This window comes from Strigops habroptila, chromosome 5, assembly GCF_004027225.2.
Source record: "Strigops habroptila isolate Jane chromosome 5, bStrHab1.2.pri, whole genome shotgun sequence".
Classification (NCBI taxonomy): Eukaryota; Metazoa; Chordata; class Aves; order Psittaciformes; family Psittacidae; genus Strigops; species Strigops habroptila.
Genome location: NC_044281.2, coordinates 18505136 through 18526453, shown reverse-complemented (window position 1 = coordinate 18526453; position 21318 = coordinate 18505136). Strand labels below are relative to the sequence as shown.

General features: G+C 41.6%; 1 protein-coding gene across 1 annotated transcript in view; it reads right to left on the bottom strand.

Annotated features, from left to right (window-relative positions):
• Positions 1 to 21318, bottom strand: part of CHN1 (chimerin 1) — a 103098-nt gene that overhangs the window by 31011 nt on the left and 50769 nt on the right. Inside the window, exon 8 of the mRNA XM_030487135.1 lies at positions 871 to 948. Coding sequence (XP_030342995.1) covers positions 871 to 948 — 78 coding nt within the window. The remainder of the gene's footprint in view (positions 1 to 870; positions 949 to 21318) is intronic.

Below are 21318 nucleotides of genomic sequence, written 5' to 3'. Positions count from 1 at the left end.
ACTATAGATGAAGTTTGTACTGTTATCTGTAGGAATTCAGGATAACACCAATTCACTTACAAATAAACGTTGCCTATTATGCAATGCATTTGACCGCTAAAAGGTTAAACTACTAAATCCTTACCGGACACTTCTTACAGATAGAGACAGAAAACGTGCACATGTTGTGTTGACATGTGTCTCTCTTACCAAAGAGCATCATTTATTTAAAATAATTGAAACAATAATTAGAAGCTACATCGAAGACGAAGTAAATTGTATTAAAACACAAGGTAGCTGCTAATGCCAGCAGCTTCAACAGCCCCGTCGTACAAGCCTGGCTGCTTTCAACACATTCAATTCATTAACACCAGAGGAAAGCCAGAAACGAAGGGAAATGCCGACCATCTGCTCAATCCAGATGCAGGAGAACACACGTCTTACCTCCAAAGCTATTTACCAGCGAAAAACTGAGATGAGATGGGTTTAATCCTCTAACCACAGATCTAAAAGATTATGCGGCATCATATCGTCATAAGTAAAACCGAACTATGTTCATCTGAATGGGAGGAAAACTTTGCCACTTTTTCTCACCTTTAACATCTCTTGATATAAAACAATTCTAAATAAGAGAGATAACCTAGATATGACAAATACTATTTAAAGAAATGCATGCACACAAGCAGTCAGCAACAAAATCCTTGTTCTTCTTCTGCTATGTCTGAAATATGCCTAATTGATTTAACCAGCAATGAGATTTAATTGAAGCATGTAAGTTCCCTGAAAGTCACAGTCTGCATCTATATTATTTCCTTGCAATACCATACCCATTTTAACACAAAATCTACAGCCCCTGTGCCTTATAAAGAAACAGGTAACGTAATTTCTTACCTTGAAGTTATGAATCTTCTCGTATTTTGGAATATGCTCATTTTCTTTCAGAGTTGCTCTTCTGACAAGCGACGTCAACTGTGAATAAGCAAAGAGTTTAAGAGGTTGCCAGATTGTCACGGACGACTTCTGAGCACCCAGTTTCATCCCGAGGGCTGCGAGCAGGAAGTCTTGCTGGCGGCTCTCCTGCTTGGCTCTGTGCACCGCGGACCGGCTCGCTTTGTGCCCGGGCCAGGACTCCCGGGATGGCATGGTGGGGTGGTCGAAGGAGGCACAGCCCCCCGGACCGCTCTGTGTGTGTGTGTGTCCGTCTGCCGCTCAAACACCGGGCAGCACCATGCCGGGCGCCCAGCCTGCGCGGACGGGCGGCGAGGCCGTACCCGGGCACTGCTTCACGGCGCAGCTAACGGGGCGACGCGACGCGAAGCGGTGTCCCCACCGACCGGGGCGCGGGACTGCCGCGGGGGGGCCGGGGCGTGCGGCAGCGGCAGACAGCGGCGGGGGGGGTGCACAGCGCTCGTCCTCTGCCTCCATCGGGGGAGGCCTCGGCGCCCTCCTCCCGCCCCGCTGCCCGTTACCGGGGGGGTGGGAGCGCGGCTCCGCGCGGAGCAACGCGGCGCGGCACCGCCCCCCCCGGCGGCCGCGCAGCCAATGGAGCCCCAGCGGGGCGGGAGCGCGGCTCCGCCCCCTCCCGCTCCCCGTCCGGCCCCGGCAGCGGCGGTGGCTGGGTACCGGGCATCGCTGCGCCTCTGCGGAGCGCGGCGGTCAGGGCATCCTCGGATGTGCAGTGGCAGCAGCCCCGGGGGACGCGGCAGAGGGCGGCTGTCCCCGACCTCCCCCCGTCTGGTACAGGTTGGGCACTAGGAGGTAGGGCTGGCAGCAGATGACTGGGGATGCTCACCACTCTTCCCTTAAAATGACATTTTTTCAATGCTTTTGTATAAAAAGAGGCTTGTCAAACTCATAGAGTGTAACAGGCTCTTCTAGTAAGGATGTGAATGCAAGTGCCACCACCCAAAGTTCATTGCACCATCCCTTCCACCAAAGCCCTCGCTCCCGACTGCTGTGGTGCCACTCTGTAGGAATTAACAAACATCAGCAGGAGGTGAATGACACATATTCTCACATCAAATGCAATTGACGATGAAATGTACACAGGACAATGTGGTCCTCACTAGTCCTCATGCAAACCAAAGGAAACAATATTTCACACAACCATTAAAGCTTTGAACTCGTCACAGAGCCAAAGTACAGCAGGGGCTCAGAGGACCAGGGCAGCCCATGCCATACCTGCCCAGAGCTGCTCACTGGGGCAGCCCAGCTCGGGGCCTCTTCACCCCATTCGGACAGCTGGGAGGGGACCCCATGATGGCCACTTGCCTCCCACCCTTTTTCTCCTAGTGCTCTCCCAGCATTTGTGAACGGTCTTTGTCAGAGACAGCAAAAATGGACCTTTGATCTGATTTACTATGGCAGTGATTTGCACCATGGGGCTGTCTACCATACTGAGGTTTAGGGGTGAGAGGGCCCTTCCTTGTGCACAGCCTGCCTTCTGCTGCTACAGGCTGCAGCACCACAACCGCTCTCCCTTCTGCAGCAAAGGTATTTTTATCTCTCATGAGTCAGTAACAACCAAAGACAAGCACAGTTTGTCACAGGCTTCTGGGTGGAATTGGTATGTATTTTGCAGCTGGATCACAGCATTACCGTTTAGCTCAATCCTGCCAATGCAGCTGACAGCAATGTTCATGGTGAGCTCCTCCTCTGTTCCCTTGCATGGCCACCAGTACCTTCTCTACAGGTTTTAAAAATCTGTTGGGTTTCAGCACAGAGTCAGGTTGCAGAGATTAAGGATCAACATATGTGCTTCACCACCACTAATCTGCAATGCAAGTTAATAGCTAATAATCGAAACACTGGATGTAGATTATACAGGATGAAGCTGTCGGGCATTAGTGGCTCATACAGGGGCCTTAGGAGCACCTGGCTCAGTTCCCAGTTTCAATACCAACAGGAGGCTGGTCGACCCATCCTATTGAGAAATTCTTTTCCAATAGCTACCTCAACCTGCCTGTCTTGCTTTTAACTGCTCATTTCTGCTGTAGGTGAATAAATGCCCCACTGACATTTTTTTGCACATCCTTGTAAGTGTAACACTCCATAGCAAGAGGAGATCAAGAAAAATGAGGTGAGGAGTAAGAGATGGCAAAACCCGACCACCATATTTATGTGAGGTGTAAGAATAGTAGGGACCCAGGGGAGGGGGAAACAGACAGGCTTTTGAGCTCATTCTCCCCTTTCTTTCTAGCTAAAGCCACTTCATGCTTTCACTCCCAAGAACTGCATTAGGTGAAAGTCCTTACGGAACAAGGTGGACCTAAACCTAACACAGAGGAGTCATCCTCTTCAAAGAGCTTTGAGTGACAACAGTCTCAGGAAGCAAATTGTGGAGTTCTGGAAATGTTACATGCTTCCTTGGAAACCCAAATTCCTCTTACCTTTTACAAGGCAAAAAGTAAATCACCAAAACTTCATATTAGTAAATAAACTCCTTGAAAATTGAATTTGTTGGAAATAAGTAACCCAGAGATTTTCAAGAGTACATTTACTATCAGAATCAACCATTATTGTTTTGTGTAATTCCACTTAAGAAGTAGGATAAAGCATTCTGAATTTTCCTTTCAATCGTTGGTAAAGCGCGTATTTGGTTTTTGACATACTTATTTCTTAATTGTCAGCTCCCTTCTTCCTAACCCTGACGAAATGATTTATTTTCAATGGCACTTTAGAGTCACATTAGTAGAAACTGATCTCTGGATCCTGGAAAATTAAATCTTTAGAATGCCAACAAAAAGGTAAGCAAAACTGCCCAACAGGGAAAGGTCCTATCTCATGGCTGTAATTTTGGAATGCTTTATACTCTGGAAAGTACTTAAAAGATTATGAATTTTAATTCAAATGTTACTTTGTGTTACAGTAATCTAACTCAGACTGCTTATTGAATTTACATAAATCAACTTCCTAGTGTTCTGTGCAAAATGTTTTCTGCTGTTTACAAATATAGGAATACAGGGCTCACCTATGCTTACAGCCCTTCGCATGTGCTATACGCACTATAGTTGTGCACACTAGAAACCTGGACTAAAAGTTAAAGCCATAAAGCTAGCAACTGAAAAATTATGAAAAATATATATTTATCTATTTCTTACATATATTTCACCAACATAAAGTAGTGTTATAATTAAAATTCATACAACTGCTGTCAGGCAGTTGGCACAGATCTATAATGCATACCCTCATTTTTCTGCTATTGCCTAACTTTGGGATCTTGGCATTGCAAGCTAGTGCTCTTTTTAACACTGTCCACTCCCTTTTTGAAAACCAAAATGAAGAATGAGATTTATGTTGTACATGTCTTCCTGACCACAGTTTGGGTCATTCGGCAGGTCCAGATCTTTAGCTTAACCAGTACTTGAGATAACAAAGTAAGACAGAGCAAGCCACTGTCCCTAGGTAGCCCTAGTCATTGCAGAGATGAGTCACCATCCCTGAGAACAAACAAATGAAGTCATGGACCTGGGGGTTCATCTCAAATCCTGCAGCAATCTCTCTGGATGTGCTCTCCAGCTCCAGGTACTCTATGCTGTCTCTCTATTCCCAGCCTGCAAGCATGCAAGTCCTGCTCTTCTTACATCTTTGGCTGGCTCTTGGTTCAATGCTTGCTCTCCATTAATGGCTCCTGCACTACCACCTGCTAGCAAAGTCTCCTCTCCATAGCCCTTTCATTTTCCAACAGTTACCTTTGTAACTGGCTCTGTCTGAAGTCTACCTTAACAGGGACTATTATTAGATACTGTCTGCCACATACTGAGTGAAAAAGAGGTAGAAATGTGGGGGGGAAAGACTCACCCCTTCTAGTTTTCTAAATCTTGATTTTATTTCTTTATTAATTGTTTGTGACAGGCATTTGCAATCATTGCATGTGCAGGGGGCAATAAGCTGTGCAGACTCCAGGAGGAAGGAAACTGCAGGGCTGTCTTTTTTAAATTTAATTTAAGGTCGTGATTTCATGGGATCGAGGTGAACCGAAAATGGAATGACTGGAAGTAATAGCCCAGCAACCTCTCTGCAGAGCACGCAACCAGAGCAGCCTCTCAGTCCTGTACATTTTAGTGACTTAAGCATTAAAGAACCAAACCCAATCACACAACAACTTTTAAACCAAGACATCTGTTTAGTGATTCTACATTGTACATATGGACTAAAGGAAAAAAAAAGAAAAAAGAAGGAAAAAAAAAGAAAAAGACTGTAACTTGCTATTTCAAATATTCTCATTTGTTCTAAAACCTCAACCATAAGAGTGGTTCAGCCTAGTTGCTACTGGGACTCCACTTGCCTTACTTGCCCCTGGGGTCATCCTTCAGGGTGCAGAAGAAACAGCTGTTTTCTTAAGCACTATTTGCTCTCGGTGTTAGCTGGATAATGTATGTGTATTTTCTGGTACTAATCTCATAATCAGTAAGTCTTATTATGAAGACTCCACAGAATTGATTTTAAAGTCATCCACGGTTTGCAGTACATTTCAATTAGTCACTCTCTGAAAGACACATTATGTAAGTTTAATCCAGTCACACAATTCAGTCAACATCAGACAAACTATCTTTCTAAAAAGGCAAATCAATGCATTCCCATTTGTTGAGTAATAAACTAAACCTACTCCAGAAAAAAACTCAGGAAAATTCAAATTGACTTAAGCTCACAAGTCCTAAAATGCCCAGGTTAGACTTGATCAGACCTCCTGAAGCCCACATGCATTTCCAGTACAGTGGAGTTTAGTTTCATGACTACCTGGCTCCTCCCTCAAGCACAGTATCATGTTTTCTTCAGCCTCAGAAATGCATGTGCAGTACACAGCAGGCTTTTTATTCTCATATGGTATTTTCATGTTATTATGACTAAATATGCCTTTATCGTTTCAGACTTTATATGTAATATAATTCCTTCCCTCTAAGGAATGTATTTTAATAATAATATTAACCAGCAGTTATATTGCATGCATTTTTTTAAATATCAAATATGATGCCCTATTGTACATATCCCAAGAAACCAGATATTTGGTTTGCTATGCAGTTAGCTACTGGATATTTTGTGGTGTTCTGTTTCACTGTATAGCTAACGTCGCCAAATGTATATGCTCAGAAAATCCTTCCTTGACTGAACACTTTATAAGCATATTTTATGGGCTTAGTACAACATTTTCAAAAGCTAATCAGTCAGATTGTGAAACTGAGCCCAATTTCCTCAGTGCTGTTCTTGGTGGAAGTTTGTTCCATGCTAAATATAATTTTCCCAGTCATATCTTTCACAGAATTGTTCCAAGTGGGGAAGAGGAGCCCAAAATTTTACTTTTTATTGAAAAGTGGTGATAAGCTGTTTTTCATTTAATTTTCCTCACTTGTAGACGTGCTAATGCCAGGCATAGCCTCTGCCCACAGACACATGGCGTGAGCAGAGGGTAGGAATGCTTTTAAAAGAAAAGTTCAACCTGAAAGCTGGCATCTCAGGAGCTGGATGGGAAGGACCATCACACAGTCTTGGCCACCAGGGCAAGACTTGTGCTGCTGTCATTCCAGCACAACCACATTTACCTGGCATCTGGACAGCATCAGGCTCCCACAATGCTCAAAGTATACTGAGATCCTCAGGCAACACATAACCCCACTTTGAGTCTACAGCTACCCACACCTGGGGTTTAAGACATGGCTGAATGATGAAAAATTACTGCCGAGAAAGTTCTGGGTTTTGCAACAAAATTTTCCACATGGACTGACTTCTAGTTAAATCTGATCTTGCTCCCCCCTTGTCCCCCAGTGAAATACTGCAATATCTAGCAAAATGGCTATTTATATTTTTTATTTTTATTTCTGATAAAAGTGTATGTGATTTCCACATCAGGTAATGAACATTTTTATATCTAGAATTTAAAAAAAAGTTTTAAAAAAAATCTTTTAATTAGAACTTTCATTATACATATTCAGCCAAAGTGTTTGTTTGGTTTAAAACATGATTGTTAAATTACAAAAATAAACAAACTAAACCAAAGTTTAAATTATGGAAAAAATATTGCCCAATAATGCTGCTAGAAATTACTGCATAAAAAAGTAAGTTCATTTGGTACTGTATTGTGCAATACAGTTAGAGTACATTAGCATTATTTGGGCAGATTTTATGGTCGCACTGATGTGCTTACCAGAAGTACCCTGAAGTACCCATGTTTGCATAACAAGGGAGCATACTCATAAAAAGGCAGAGAGTGAGATCTTAGGGAAAGCCAAGAAAAGATGTTTCTGTGTAGCTTTAGTCCTATAACCTACTGGTCGCTGCAGCTGATTCGGATCCAGGTCAGCTGGCTTATTTTGTTCCTAGTGGCATGCTCCCGACAGTTACCAATATGGGTCCTTGGAAATGACAATTTGAAACTGCACTGGCAAAAAGCATCCACTGTGACTATTCCCCTCTTTCAATAACTGACAAGACAAAAACAACTAATGTTTGCTGTTCTGGATAGTGGCACAAAAGCAAGGCACTTTCCAGTGGCAAACACAACACATTCCTTCCCTTAGGGAGGGGGCTGTTTTGGTACATAACCATGGATCTAGCCATGGCAAAAATAAAATAGAAATTCCACAGTACCTCCAATAGTAAGTTCTGATTTTGGTCATGTTCTGGAGGACTTTGCTAACATCAAGCAACTTAGCTTTTAGCGAGGTCAGCAACTGGCCTGCTGCGTCCACTGAAGAAGGGGGGGTAATTCTATGGATTCCCTTCACACGTCATGGGTACAAATACCACCCACATACAGTGGTGTATGTGGCACACAAGAATGTGCACAGGCAGGGACATGTATATTATAATCAGTAACGCTGCTAGGCTGGGTTTTATAAGCAATAGCTATGACTTCATTTATGCTGTATAAATAATACTACACTTCCTCACAGGGTTGTGCGCTGGGTGAGACAGTGCAATCCTGCCCCCCTCTCAGGGCTTCTGCCTTGTCCTGGTTTGGTCCTGGGCCAGATGAAGCCACGGGGCTCTTCCCTACAGACACCAATGCAGGACGTCCCCATGGCCTTGACTGCCTCTGTTAGAATAACCAACTGCTCCAGCCCTTCCCTTAAAGTCTGAGACTACCAGCCTGCTCGCAAGGGACAAGATATGACTGCTCAACAAAAGCAGAGCTGCTACCAAGCTGTGTGACACTGAGGCAGGATATGCCAATCAAACACCATGATAAAAGCTACTCCCAGAAAGCCAAGAAACAAGCTCTTTTCACTCCTAACTCTGGCAAGGAAGGCAGTTCCCCAGCACCATGAGCTTATGTATCAGCCTCAGCAATTTTCTCCTTCCTTTGCAGCAGCTCATTACCACAACCCCATTTTTTTCTCGGGAAAACAAGCTGCATTACAAGAAGACCAACACCAGCCAAACATGGTAAGTAAAGAAGGGGACTAAGAGCTGGTAGAGCACAGAAGATAGCACCTCCCTGCCTCAGGGGGCTGGCAACATCACTGTTCCTGCAAGACAGTTCATGGGCAAGAAGAGAAGCATTACAAAACACCAGAATTTGTCTCCAGTAAATCCAGACAAAGCCTGTCCTTTACTGCTTTGATTCCAGTCCTTTCCATCCACCCTTCTGTCCTTCATAGCTTTGGTTTTGGTCTATCCTATCTTTCTCTCCTCCTGCCAGGAGTCTGGGCCATGGAGATGGTCAGCTAAACTGTGAGTTAAAGCAGCCACCTGTGCCAGGTACTCCTCTCCCTGGGAAAGGCAGAAGCAGAGGGACTGGGAGGACTGCTCACATTAAATTTTGGCTAGAGAGGTTTGTCTTGCAGCTGAAGACCTACAGGAAGAGCAGCTGATGGTGCAAGGAGCTCTGCCCGAGGGAGCAACCCTCACACTGGCCAGGAATACGCAAAGGCTGCTCCTCAGCATCTTCTCCATCTTGCTCTCATTTAGTCAGCATTTTCTATTTCAGCTAACAGCACCACATTTTCTCCCCTTCCCTTTGTCTGTGTCATGTCTCCATGTCGGCCTGCAGGGAGCTGTGCCACTGTCACTGAGGCACAACTGACATTGATTGCAGAGAGAGGTCACTCTAGCAAAAGCCTCTGGACTAGTGACACATGAAGGCGGTCTGTATTCCAAAAAGACCTTAAAAGTTATTTATAAGTGCCACAAGACAACATGTTCTATAGGAGTGATAATAGTCAAAATGCAATGCAAATTAGCAGCTGCATGAATTCTGCTCTTTTGGCAAACGCTCTCCGTTACTAATATACTATATTTAAGCATCATGAGAGAAAACAGGCTGTTAGACTAATCTGAACCCACTAGGGACAGGTGATAGTTTATTCCTTACCTGACCCACACGATTATAAGAATTTTCTCAAAAAAAAAAAAGAAAAAATAAAAATTAGAAAATGAAGAAAAAAAGAAAAGAGAGAAGGCACATCAAAAAGTACTGTACCCTTGAGGAGGAACCTTGCTTGTCTACCAGCAAGGAAATGTTGACAGTGGCCAAACTTTATGAAAAAAAAAAAAATAATAATTTACAACACTTCCTTGATGATATCCATTTAAGAATGATATTAATAAAAGCAGCTCCTCAATAGAACTCTGTATCTTTTTGTAACTGAAAATGTTTACACTTAGGGATAATGACAATCATGTAATCCACAAGGTCTTTCTATTATTCTATTTATTAGTTTTTTTCCCCATTTATTCCTCATGGAATAGAAGATTTGGCTACTGGTATAATATAGGCAAGCGGTATGGAAATTTCTTTTTATGTCTCATTAATATTTTCTTACCTGATGTATAATACTCATTTCACATTAGTCTTGTCTGGCAGCCTAATATTAGCCTTTTTTGTTCTACACAGTAATTCAATTTAGAGTAATTCAATGTATGTTATAATTGAAAACTGCAGCTCATTAATTTCTAAACACTCTGTATTTCAGACTACACCTGCTCCTTTGGCACATCCTCTATTTTGAATCCATCCACTCCTTCCTGAGTAAGCTATGTTGCTATGATACATCTGCTACCACAGTTTCTTTCTTAAACATACTTTCAGTTCATAATCATACTTACTTAGCATAAATAAGACTAAGAGTGCAAAGTCTCCTAATCCTTCCTTAATTATCGTTTGATTCAACCCCATGAATCAAGGTGAAAACCATTTTTAACCTGAAGGAACACTAGAGCTGTGACATGGACATGCAGCATCCTTGCAAAATTTATAATGGTGAAACCTGCTTGTGGACCACCTCACTGCAGAAAAGTTACGAAATGGGGTAACCCCCAGTGTCCATCAGCACTCCTTGCATTCCCTGGTTATTGGTTTTCTAGGTGCATGTGTGTCCATGGGCATAGCTGCACCACTGCTGTGGATCAGGGTCTATATTCATTTTATACAATGCAATTAGGCAGACTTGGAAAATGAGGTAGGCTGATCATCCTTCAAATGAGCCTCTCATGTGGGCTCCCGCTACCCTTGCATAAATCTCTATTTAAATCAGGACTGATGTGAAGCCTGCAATGAATGAGACCAGAGTGGAATTGGCAGTGGAATTACACTCTGCTCCCAAAGTCAAATTACCAGTTATTATCAAATTACCAGTTTATTGCCACCCATAAAATCTAATCCATGATCACATTCTCAGAAAAGGCTTGTTTTAAATTTTGTTGACCAGCGTTCTAATTTTCTCATTTCTCCTTTTCCACATATGGTTCATCTTTCCTATTTTTATACCCTCTAAGCTTCCTAATTAACATTTTAAAATGCCTGTGTCATCAAAATTTTCATATAAGGGCAGGAAGCATCCCACTTCCCTGGAGGAAGCTATAACTGTTACTCGAGACAGGCACCCAAGAAACCACCATCTCAAATGGTCAAACCCAGCATCTTTCAAACAGATTTATATAATGTCTTGATTTGATAACTGAGTAATTTTGAATAATTCAAAATTGGGCTGGCAATGCAACTCCCCATCGTAAATTGGGTCTACACAGATTATTTACCTTCTGGAGGAGAAGCAGGCATTGGCATGTAGACAGGCTATACAGCTTCTGCTACACAGGAGGGACTTTGGGGTTTGGTTTTCATTTTTTGTTTGGTTTGATTTTGGTGTTTGGTTGTTGGGGTTTCGGTTTTGTTGGTTTTGGTTGCTTTTTTTTCACCAACAAGTTTGCAGATTCTTGCAACATAATGCTTAGTTGATGTCTTTTTGCAGTTGAAATACACTAGTCCTAGGTTCCAATCAGTAACTCAAAGATCTGACATTTGGGATTTCAGAAGCATATGATCTGTGGACAGCAGCTCTTATTTTGAGTATAGGGCACATCAAAGCTGAAAGAATAAGTCTGGGGTATAGTTCTGTTTCTTAAATTCATTGGCAATGAATAATATTATTGACAATGAACAAAATGTTTATCTGCACAAATGCTTTCTTCTTTCTTAGTCACGTTATTTATGTCATCTTACAAGGCAACATTTTATTTGTACTGCCACCATCAAATAGCACTTTAAGTGACACTGCTCGTAAGATTTCTAACACTGAGGTTGTTCGAATTTTCAACAATAAAAATAGCCCAAGAGAATTAACCCATAAAAAAATTACCCAGTAAGCTCCCAGCATTATCAATTTGCTGAGCAGTGAATCTGCCTTGCAAACTTCAGTGTGTGACCAAGGTGATTGGCAGCTTCCAGGCACCAGGCTGCAACGCTGCGACAAATGCTAGCAGGGATTTGGAGGCTAGAGTGGATGAGAAGCTGCCACTTAAGAGACTGAGCACTTCAAATTCTGTGAAAGATAACAACACACGATGATATCTGCAATTTTTGTGCATTTGTATTGAACACATTATTACTCTAATCATCAGCCAATTCGCAGAAATGCCTGAATGCGAATGTAATTCGCTATCACGTTAACTTTGGCAAATGCTTCAAGACTTTTCCAGCAATGTAAAATCATTAGAAATCTTCAGCCAATAAACTATTTGATACACGATATAAACCATAGAGCTTTTAAAATGTTTCATCATTACATGCAAAATGGAAATTTGGAATACAGGCTTTCATATTTTCACAGTATTCCTCCACGCTTTTCTCAGGAAGGGGAAAAGCTGCTTGCCTCCAAGTGCTACTAATCTGCTTAACAAATTGGAAATCATTAAAAAACAATTACTAAATCACATACACATATGACTAAGGTTTAATAGAGGACTTTATACTTTGTGATACTACCTCTGATGTTCCTCAGGCAAACTATTGCAAACTGTCTTAGCTCTAACCCAATGTAATAATAATCCCCACTAAAAAGCAATATTGCCTAGGTGTGTTATAATATGAACTTCACTATTAGAAACACATCATCCTGTAGTTATCTTGGAAGTTGTACGGATGTGAGGAATATTAATACTTAGATGACAAGGAGTAGAGCAACCACTGTTCATCATCTGAGAATCAAGATTTTTCAGCATGATGATTCTTGCCTTGCTTAAACATTAGTACTGTAGGAACAGTGAACGCCAGAAGCAACACCGTTCCTAACTGCTGATGCCATGCAGAAAAAAAGGTTAAATATGGAAAAGTTTAATGTTCTAAAAGTTAATGATCAAAAGAAGACTTTGCAAAACTGTCAAGAGTTGCTGTCTTCGCTGATGACGAGTGTGACAGGTTTGAAGTAATAAGAGCAAGTGGTTTATTGAGCTTAGTAACAAACCTGCTCTCCTTACTTTGTTCAAATTCAGAAAAAAAAACCATTCAGCTAGAGACTAAGCATGAGAAGTTATATCTGAAAATATCTTATTTTCTTGTGAAAGATTAAACGGAAAGAAACAAGGGCTGGAACAGATCAGCTTCTGAGGCATTAACCACAGGATAAATGGTTGTTCTTTTTTTCTTTCACAGTCTAATACTTCATTTAGGCACCTCTACTTCTGTTTCTGCTACCACTTCTAAAACAAGCATTTAACTTTTCATGGGTCTTTAGGGTTTGGTAACCTCTTATGAATGGGCAATTATTAGTGGAGCAGATGTGCCTGCCTGCCTGTCAGGGGATTCTCTAACCGAATGGGGGGCGACACACCAGACTGCCACAGCTTCATGTCCTTTCCTTCTTTGTACGGAAGCCAAATGACATGTATTTGTACTTGTGAGCTTGTAAACAGTGACCAATGTAAAATGCCTTTCCTCTTCTCATCTAAACAAAACCCACCACATCGTCCCACTGCAAACGGTAAGGTGAAAAAGGAGCTTGTCTGAATAATGCTAGAGGTAAGTGGAGGAAATCCCTGGTAGTCAGACTCTTAGCATAGATTTACACAGGCTACACAAAGTAGCAGAGGGTATAAAACACAAGATATGTTGGATATTAGTTCACAGCCAAAGGTGCTACCAACCCCACTTCCTGCAGCCCCAGCTTTTCCTTGGGCCTCTCATGTTCAACTACTGACCAGACCTGACCCTGCCTGGTTTAGGAGATTAGACACAATCGTAGCCCAAGGTGATTATCACCAGCTATACAGTGTCACATTATAAAGTCTAAGGGAGGTAAGAAACTTGTAAATAACAAAATTATCCTTTTATAGGTCTCTTAATTCAACAGTCCAGTCTGTTTCCTGTAGAAGTGATTAGTAATAGAAAATAATTAGGAGATGCCAGATGGGAGGAGGAGTTAAAAAAAAAGGCCCAAACCTCACACAGCTAAGGAAAGAGAACAACAAACGAGGGAGCTGCCAGCTAGCAACCCACTGCAGTCCTTCACCATCCAGGACGTTCATTGCATAAGCAACAAATGACAACCACACGCCTGCTTTAGACTCTGCTCTGAAAGACACACCTTCTCCTTTTTGTGGCCACTGCATGGGTTATTCAGTTCTGAGAAGGCATAAAAAGTCAAGGGAAACCACAGGGTTTGTTTTTTTTCTTTAAAAAAGATTATAATTTCCTTACATATATGGCTATGAGGCTTCCCCACTGTACATCTAGGCACCCTTTTAGGAATCCCTAAGTATAAGGTCTGTCGGGAAGGCAAGCGACAGGCTCTTACAGCGTGTTAGGACTGAAGCCATGGCAGCTCTCTGTTGCTCATCAGGAGCTGAACTGGACCTATGTATTTCTGGGTCCTATCTAACTAAGGTCCACTAGGATGGGAAAACTCTTTCTCCTCTGAAGAGTGCCCAAAGAAAGCTATCTTCTTTGGCGGTTCAAGAGCTAATGGAGATTCCTTCCTGCCTTCCCGTGATCCTTCTTGAGCTAGCCTGACCCAGTTAAAAAGGAATAAAACTTCTGCCAGCACACCTAAGAGAAGTTAAGGCAATACAGCACTTTTTGTAGGCATTAAAAATATCTCCAGATCAAACCACCAAAACCCCCAGAAAGAGCTGCTGGTGAGGGCTTCACACTGACTTACCTCACAATATGGAGAAACACAGGAAAAGAATAATAGCTTATTCATTGCTAATAGTTTCATTTTATCAGTAAAAACACAACCAGTACTCTTCAGATTTGGTTGCACAGCAACTGTACTGCTTTACAGCCTTTTTAGCAGTTATGTAGACTACTCATTTTACAAAAGCTGGATCAGGCACTGAGGGCATACTCTACCCACCCTTCTGCTGAGTGCGGGGAGGGTACACCGACTTCATATGGCAGCTGCCTGTCTTAGTGTAGTTAGACACTGGACTTTCTGAAGACCGTAACTTTGTGTACACATCTCATGCCAGATCCTAAGAGCCACATGTATGTGAAAAAGCAGAAAGTAATGTGAAAAGTCATCTCAGCGAGGAATCAAATGATTTGTAACCATGCCTTTGCAGGTCGAAATAGGTGATCCTGCCCCTCTACTCTGCTCTTGCGAGACCTCACTTGAAGTACTGTGTGCAGTTCTGGTTCCCTCAACAAAAAAAGGATATGGAGCTGTTGGAGCAAGTCTAGAGGAGGGCCACGAGGATGACCAGGGGGCTGGAGCACCTCCCATATGAAGACAGGCTGAGAGAGTTGGGGCTGTTCAGCCTGGAGAAGAGAAGCTGCGTGGAGACCTCATAGCAGCCTTCCAGTATCTGAAGGGGGCCTACAAGGTATCTGGAGAGGGACTCTTCATCAGGGACTGTAGTGATAGGACAAGGGGTAACAGGTTCAAACTTAAACGGGGGAAGTTCAGGTTAGATATAAGGAAGAAGTTCTTTACAGTTAGGGTGGTGAGGCACTGGAATGAGTTGCCCAAAGAAGTGGTAAATGCTCCATCCTTGGCAGTGTTCAAGGCCAGGCTGGACACAGCCTTGGGTGACATGATCTGGTGTGAGGCGTCCTTGCCCATGGCAGGGCGTTGGAACTAAGTGATCTTAAGGTCCTTTCCAACCCAAACCATTCTATGATTCTACGAAGCAGGATGCTGATTCTCAACTGTGCTTACCTGCAAAATGGAGGAAACCTCTCTGCAGAAGTAGCATCGTGATGGGAGGCACGGTGTGCATTTGAAATGCAACCTGACCTAAGATACTCCTCACTGTCAGAAGGTTGTGGAGCCTTATTTGTTTTGAACCTTATAATAGTAGACCAGCAATCAGGTTACCAACATAAGCACATGACTTTCACTTCACGTTAACCTCACACACCACACATTGTGTAAGCATTACATTAATGTGCTTTGAAGGCACAAGCACGCAGAGGCAGACAGGCGAGGTCCTGTGAGGCTAACTGGAATCAGCTGGGATGCCATTTGTAACCCATGGGAACTAACAGAGCACAGCTGAGCACTGAGCAACCTGGCAATGAAAGAAGAAAGAATTTGGCCTGGGAAAACCAGGAGAGCTATGGAACCGTGTTTAACACTGGAGCTGAGCTACAGGTCCAGTTAGGAACCCTTAAGAAACAAGTCTGGCTTGCTAATTTATCCTTTATAAGCATGAGATACTGACAAGAGAAAAACTAGATATTCTGTGACCTGGGAATTAAATTAGCAAAGTTTATGGTTCATTTGGTAGCTCTCGATCTTAAAGCAAAATAATTTTATACAATCTTTTTAGTGTATCAATTTTACTGGTGCATTGAACTTAAATAAGGGCTTAGGTTACTTTTGGTGATTATGAGTAGAGAAAGCACCCTGTAGTAGGAGAAAAGAATTTTCTTTGTGCCGATGTCTGCACACTGGACAGCATGTGCAATTAGTTCTCCTTTCTCAGGTCTTAATAAATAGTTAAAAACAGCTATGCTCATAAAGAAGCATCATAACCATTTGCAGTCTTAGTTTGAACTGTATACGCCATGTATAATGACATATGGCACTAGATCACTACCACCATAAATGCTAATGCACAGAAAGGGAAGATGAGGAAGACAGGCTGGGTCAATCACTGCAGAGTACAATGTTGCCAATATGCTGGAGCAGCTACCTAAAAAGTAGGCTTGTCTTACATCCTGCTAAAAACTTTCTTGGTATTGACAAAAATGTCTGTGCTTTGAAGTCTCTGCTGAAAGATCGGCTAAACCCAGAAGAAATAAATAGAAGTTTTTGCCTTCCAGAGTTATGTTTTATTTATAAATTACATTAAACTTACAGAGTGATTGTCATGGACACCCGCGCAGGGACTGGAAAGGAACATTTGTGAGAAAAGGGTTGACAATCTCCTCAAGTTAACCCATGGGATTCTTCAGTGCTCCATCTCCTGCGTCTTTAAACTTACTTTAAGGTAAACATCTATTAGTTGTACTTTTAAAAACATTATTGCTTTGTCCCTACTCTTGCTATAGCTATGGCTTTATACATTACACACCCATCTTTTCTCATAAAATCAAGTTAATTCAAGTAAATGGAAATATTAAAAAAAAAAATCCATCATCAAGATTGCTTCAAAGCACACTTTCCTCCCTGATTTATTAAGACTACTTTTTAGTTCCTATCAGTTCCAGCATTGGCATTTACTGGGCACCAAGCAGTGTTGTTCAAAGTTGTCTCCCTCCATCACAGACCTTGCTAAGGGGGCTTATGCTCCTATCACAGCCAACCGTAACTTCCTCAGCTACATTTTCTGATGTCCTTTCACTGAAGAGAAAATAAACCTCAGTAAAGGAAGGTTTTAAGCAGATCTTACTAACAGATTTGACTGAAAGCAAAAGTAGAAAAGTAGTAGTGTCATTAATGAAAACATCAGTGTCAATTCAAGGTTGGAAAGTGAGAGTGGTCCCCCTGCAAACACCCATAAGTATGACCCTTGATTTTGTATGTGGAGGCTGTTATGAACCCACTAGAAATGTACACAGAGATTGCAATCACCTTTGCGATCTGGGTTATCTTTGGAGGCAGGCTTAAAAGCATGCTTCCTACTAAAATGACACAGGTTTATATTTCCAGATCTCCTTGCACAGGATTGCAGACAGTCAGCCTTCATCGCTATGGAGGAAAAAATGGTATTGCCACTAAGGTCATTAAAAATAGAACAGAAGAGTTCTTTCATAGGGTGGCTGCTGCCACAAACCTTCTCTCAGTTCTTTCCATCTGTAGGAACTGAACTGATTGTCTAGAAGGGGTCTTTAACTGATTTGCAGCCACTGAAGTTTTTTGAAGCACTTATCGCCAAAGTAAACATGAATAAATGTGATTCAGTTGCTATCCTAACATTAACCTCAGCATTTCATTCTGAAACAAGCGATAACACATAACTAACTATTGCATTTTCTCATAAAAAATACTAACTCTTGAATAAATTGCTCATATAACTTATTACATTAATATCTCAAACGCATGTCAAAATAAAAAAAATCATGTTTTGCAGGGCTTTCAGGAAGGACTTTGATATATGTATCTAGGGATTTATTAATTTCTGAGAGCTACCAGTTTTATAAGGTATTTAACTGAATCAAGTCATCTGCTCCAAGGCCATAATTACCTTTGAGAGTGGAGAATGTTCAGCGATCCATCAGTATTCAAGGCATGGGAGGAATAGTAAATCTTGTGATACTGGGTATTATTTCCACTTCCACACTAGGCCATACAGACTGAACCCACATGGGAAGCGCCTCTTTCAAATGAATCTTAGCCCTCTCTTAAAACACAGACCATGACGGCTGCACAATTGTGTTCTGAACAATCTGCAGACTGTTTTGGGAACCAGCATTACCTTTTTAAACACAGCAGCTAAAATATCTGTTCAGAGCATTCAAGCATGACAAGCACTCTCCTGTTTTCAGTCTCCACTCCTCCAGTTATCTCTATTTATTAATTCTTTCATAGGTTATGAAAATCATAAATCATTAACCAGGAATTTTAATTTTTAATATATACTTGTAAATGGTAAGCAGTCACATTCCTTCTTATAATCAGTGAAGCACATGCTGTGCAGTGGATTATATTCTCATGCTTTTGCTAATAAAAACCTCATCTTAAAACACACCTCAATATGGTCTCTTTCAGGACTCAGTACTTAGGGGTATTGTGATTTGTGTTCTACAACCTTTATCTAATAATTGCATAATTTTTGTCTTTTCATCTTTTATCATCTTTAAATACTTCCCCTTTACTAAGGCTCATTTTTAATGTATTGCATATGACAAGTCGCCCAACACATGCTGAATTCTTCTACTACAAATTAAGCACTGAAAAGAGTGGGGAACAAATAGAGCATTATTAGTGCATGCTGGGAGGCTTCTAACTCAAATCTGTGGTGTTCCCTGCTACTGCCTCACACCAATTCAAGGCTAGGTGAAGTGCCCATTAATATTTCATTCTCGGATTTGAGGTGTGTTCTCTGGCTACCCAATTTCCTCCACTTAATTTTACAGCAGAAAGCAAAACCACATTCCCACCAGCTGTTCCCCAGTCAGAGCCTACATGTCTCTTCTCTCCTTCTTCTGAAGGGTTTATTTTTCATACGCCACCCACACAAGATTGGGCAACAGTCACAGGCACAAGGTTTAGATTCGGATCTGAACAGCCTCAGAATCTCCAAATCTGGGAATGTATTTTGGCTCAGGATGGTCAACGTTTAAGACCCAGACTTCTTCCTCCTTTACAAAGGAGGAAACATGCGATATAAGGAGAAGCTGTGTGGCTACAGTATAAAACTGATAAAGCTGCATTAACTGCCAAATACTGTATCCTGCATAAGTTTTCACCTGCACCATGGGGCTACTGGGCTAATGTTGTAGCACACAGATCATAAGACAATCCTTTTTTCTCATCGGATTTTCAAAAATTTTCTTTGCATTCTTTCTTAGAATTGTCAGTATTGATTCAGTGATATTCTGTTTATATTGGACAACAAGAATCACTCTGCCATCCCTCCCAAGTAGAAAAGCTACTTGACCTATTTATAAATATCCTACAAGAAGGCTTCCTTATATCATAGTTAAATGATCCATAATAAGGTAAATACTACATTATTATTAAATTTTCAAGTAAATATCAGTAAGAAGCAAGACCCCACACAAAAAGGGTAAAATTACCTTTTGAGCAATTTAGAAGATGATATGTATATTTTTCTTATTTCATTATTATATTTTTCACCACAGAAATCTTATAAACTAGCAGAGAGATTGAGTCTTCTGTTTAAGTGGAGATGTAAAGTCTCCTGTGTTCTTCATTGCTAGCATGTTAACTTTTCATAGTAGGTAGGCTTTAAATGCAAGTTATTTGTCTAACAAGTATCTCCCTCCTTCTTTACTTTTTAAATAAAATTAACCACCAGATGTGATCCAGTCCACTGCCTGCACAGTCCTCCAGCCAGACAGCTATGTTCACCCCTCTGAACCTGAAACAGTTCTCCCAGGCTATCAACGTAACAGCATTAGTGGCTGTGCAAGCAGTTGGGTCCCCTAGACAGTGATGGGAGACACCTTGGAAACCTTTCCGATGTCTCCTCTTCCCACCAGTCACTCCTACATTGCACAGAGCTACTACCTGCTCTGTGACATTTGGCGAGACCACCACCATATCTCTCTTCCTTCCCATGCTCCCCACATCCTGTGACTTACAGAGGAGGGAGAAAGGATGCGGCAAGCCTAAGCTGGATACTGGGGCTTGTTCCAAATGTTGTGGTTGATACTGTGATTGGGTGTTGGTCATGGGGTTGAATGCCTTACTTTCATTGGAGATTTACTGGGAGCAGCAACACTTGGGACTCTCTGTGTCATCTTCCAGCGAAGACCCTGAGAGGTGTAAAGGCAGCAAAGATGTCATCTCTGCGCCTCTCTCACAGTAAAAAGGATCACACTGTGCCTTCCCGATGAAGCCATGGATAGGAATCCCAACTGGATAATGACTTGAAAATGAAACTGAAATTTTCACATTTAACTATACTGTGGTGTCTGTGTGCCTTATTGCGTTCACACCAACATGGTTCCAAGCAAATAAAGAGAAAAGGCTCAAAAGCTGGGCTTCAGGCCAGTAAACACCACTGCTGTTGAACTACGTTACGGATGAAGCCGCTTTAGCTGCTTATAACTTCCAGACAAATATGGCGGGATGTTGCAATTACATGACTGATGTCTCTAAAGATTTTTCACCTAAAATTTAACTCTGTAAGAAATATTAATTCTTGACCTATTTAATGAAAAGTGTTTCAAAACGATATGTGTACCTTGGTCATGACTCTGACATAACACCATGTAATCTATGGAAAAAACAGCATTCTTCAATAATAATCATCGAAATCCCTTTACTGTGAAAATGTTTATATCAGTCTAAAAAATGCTGTGACAGAATAGAGTTCTGTTGTCACTTAAAAGTTGCTAAATGCAGGAAGAGTTAATTTTACCAAAAGAAACCCGAAGTGGGGACTTCCAGAACTCCTACAGAAGATTTTTACCCAGGCTTTGCATTATAATGAACTTTGTCTGATAACATGCAAAAAAAGAAAAATCCTTTGAAACAGCATGCCACAAGTCAGTGGCTGTCAGGAGCTGTAACTGATAACTCACCCCTCTACTGCTGGTACCTAACAGGCAAGAAATCAGACATTTAAGGTAGTCAGCTAGCTTCAATATCCCCACCAGTATTTCTTTTGTCAAAATGATATGGTAAAGAGAAGACTCATACTTTAAGCTAAGATGGGTGCTTCATCTCTCAACAAATTCAGAGCAGGATGACAGACTCTCTGGAGAAGGATTTGAAGGACCAAAGCTATGAGACTCCTCTCTCCATGGACTCTGTACGGAGCTTAGTTTCACTGTAATAGTTATATATGTTGGCAGTTGTCAGTCAGACCTTTCCTCCTACTCAAGAAAAACTGAAATCACATGCATATTTCTGATTGGAAAGACAAACAGATGATCCCAACTAAGGTTAGCATTTCTTCTAAGCACCGGAAGCATATTAGATACTCCTAATGTCATTCTGAATGTTATTTGTGAAATAGGGGAGCATATCAGACTATTACACATGCATT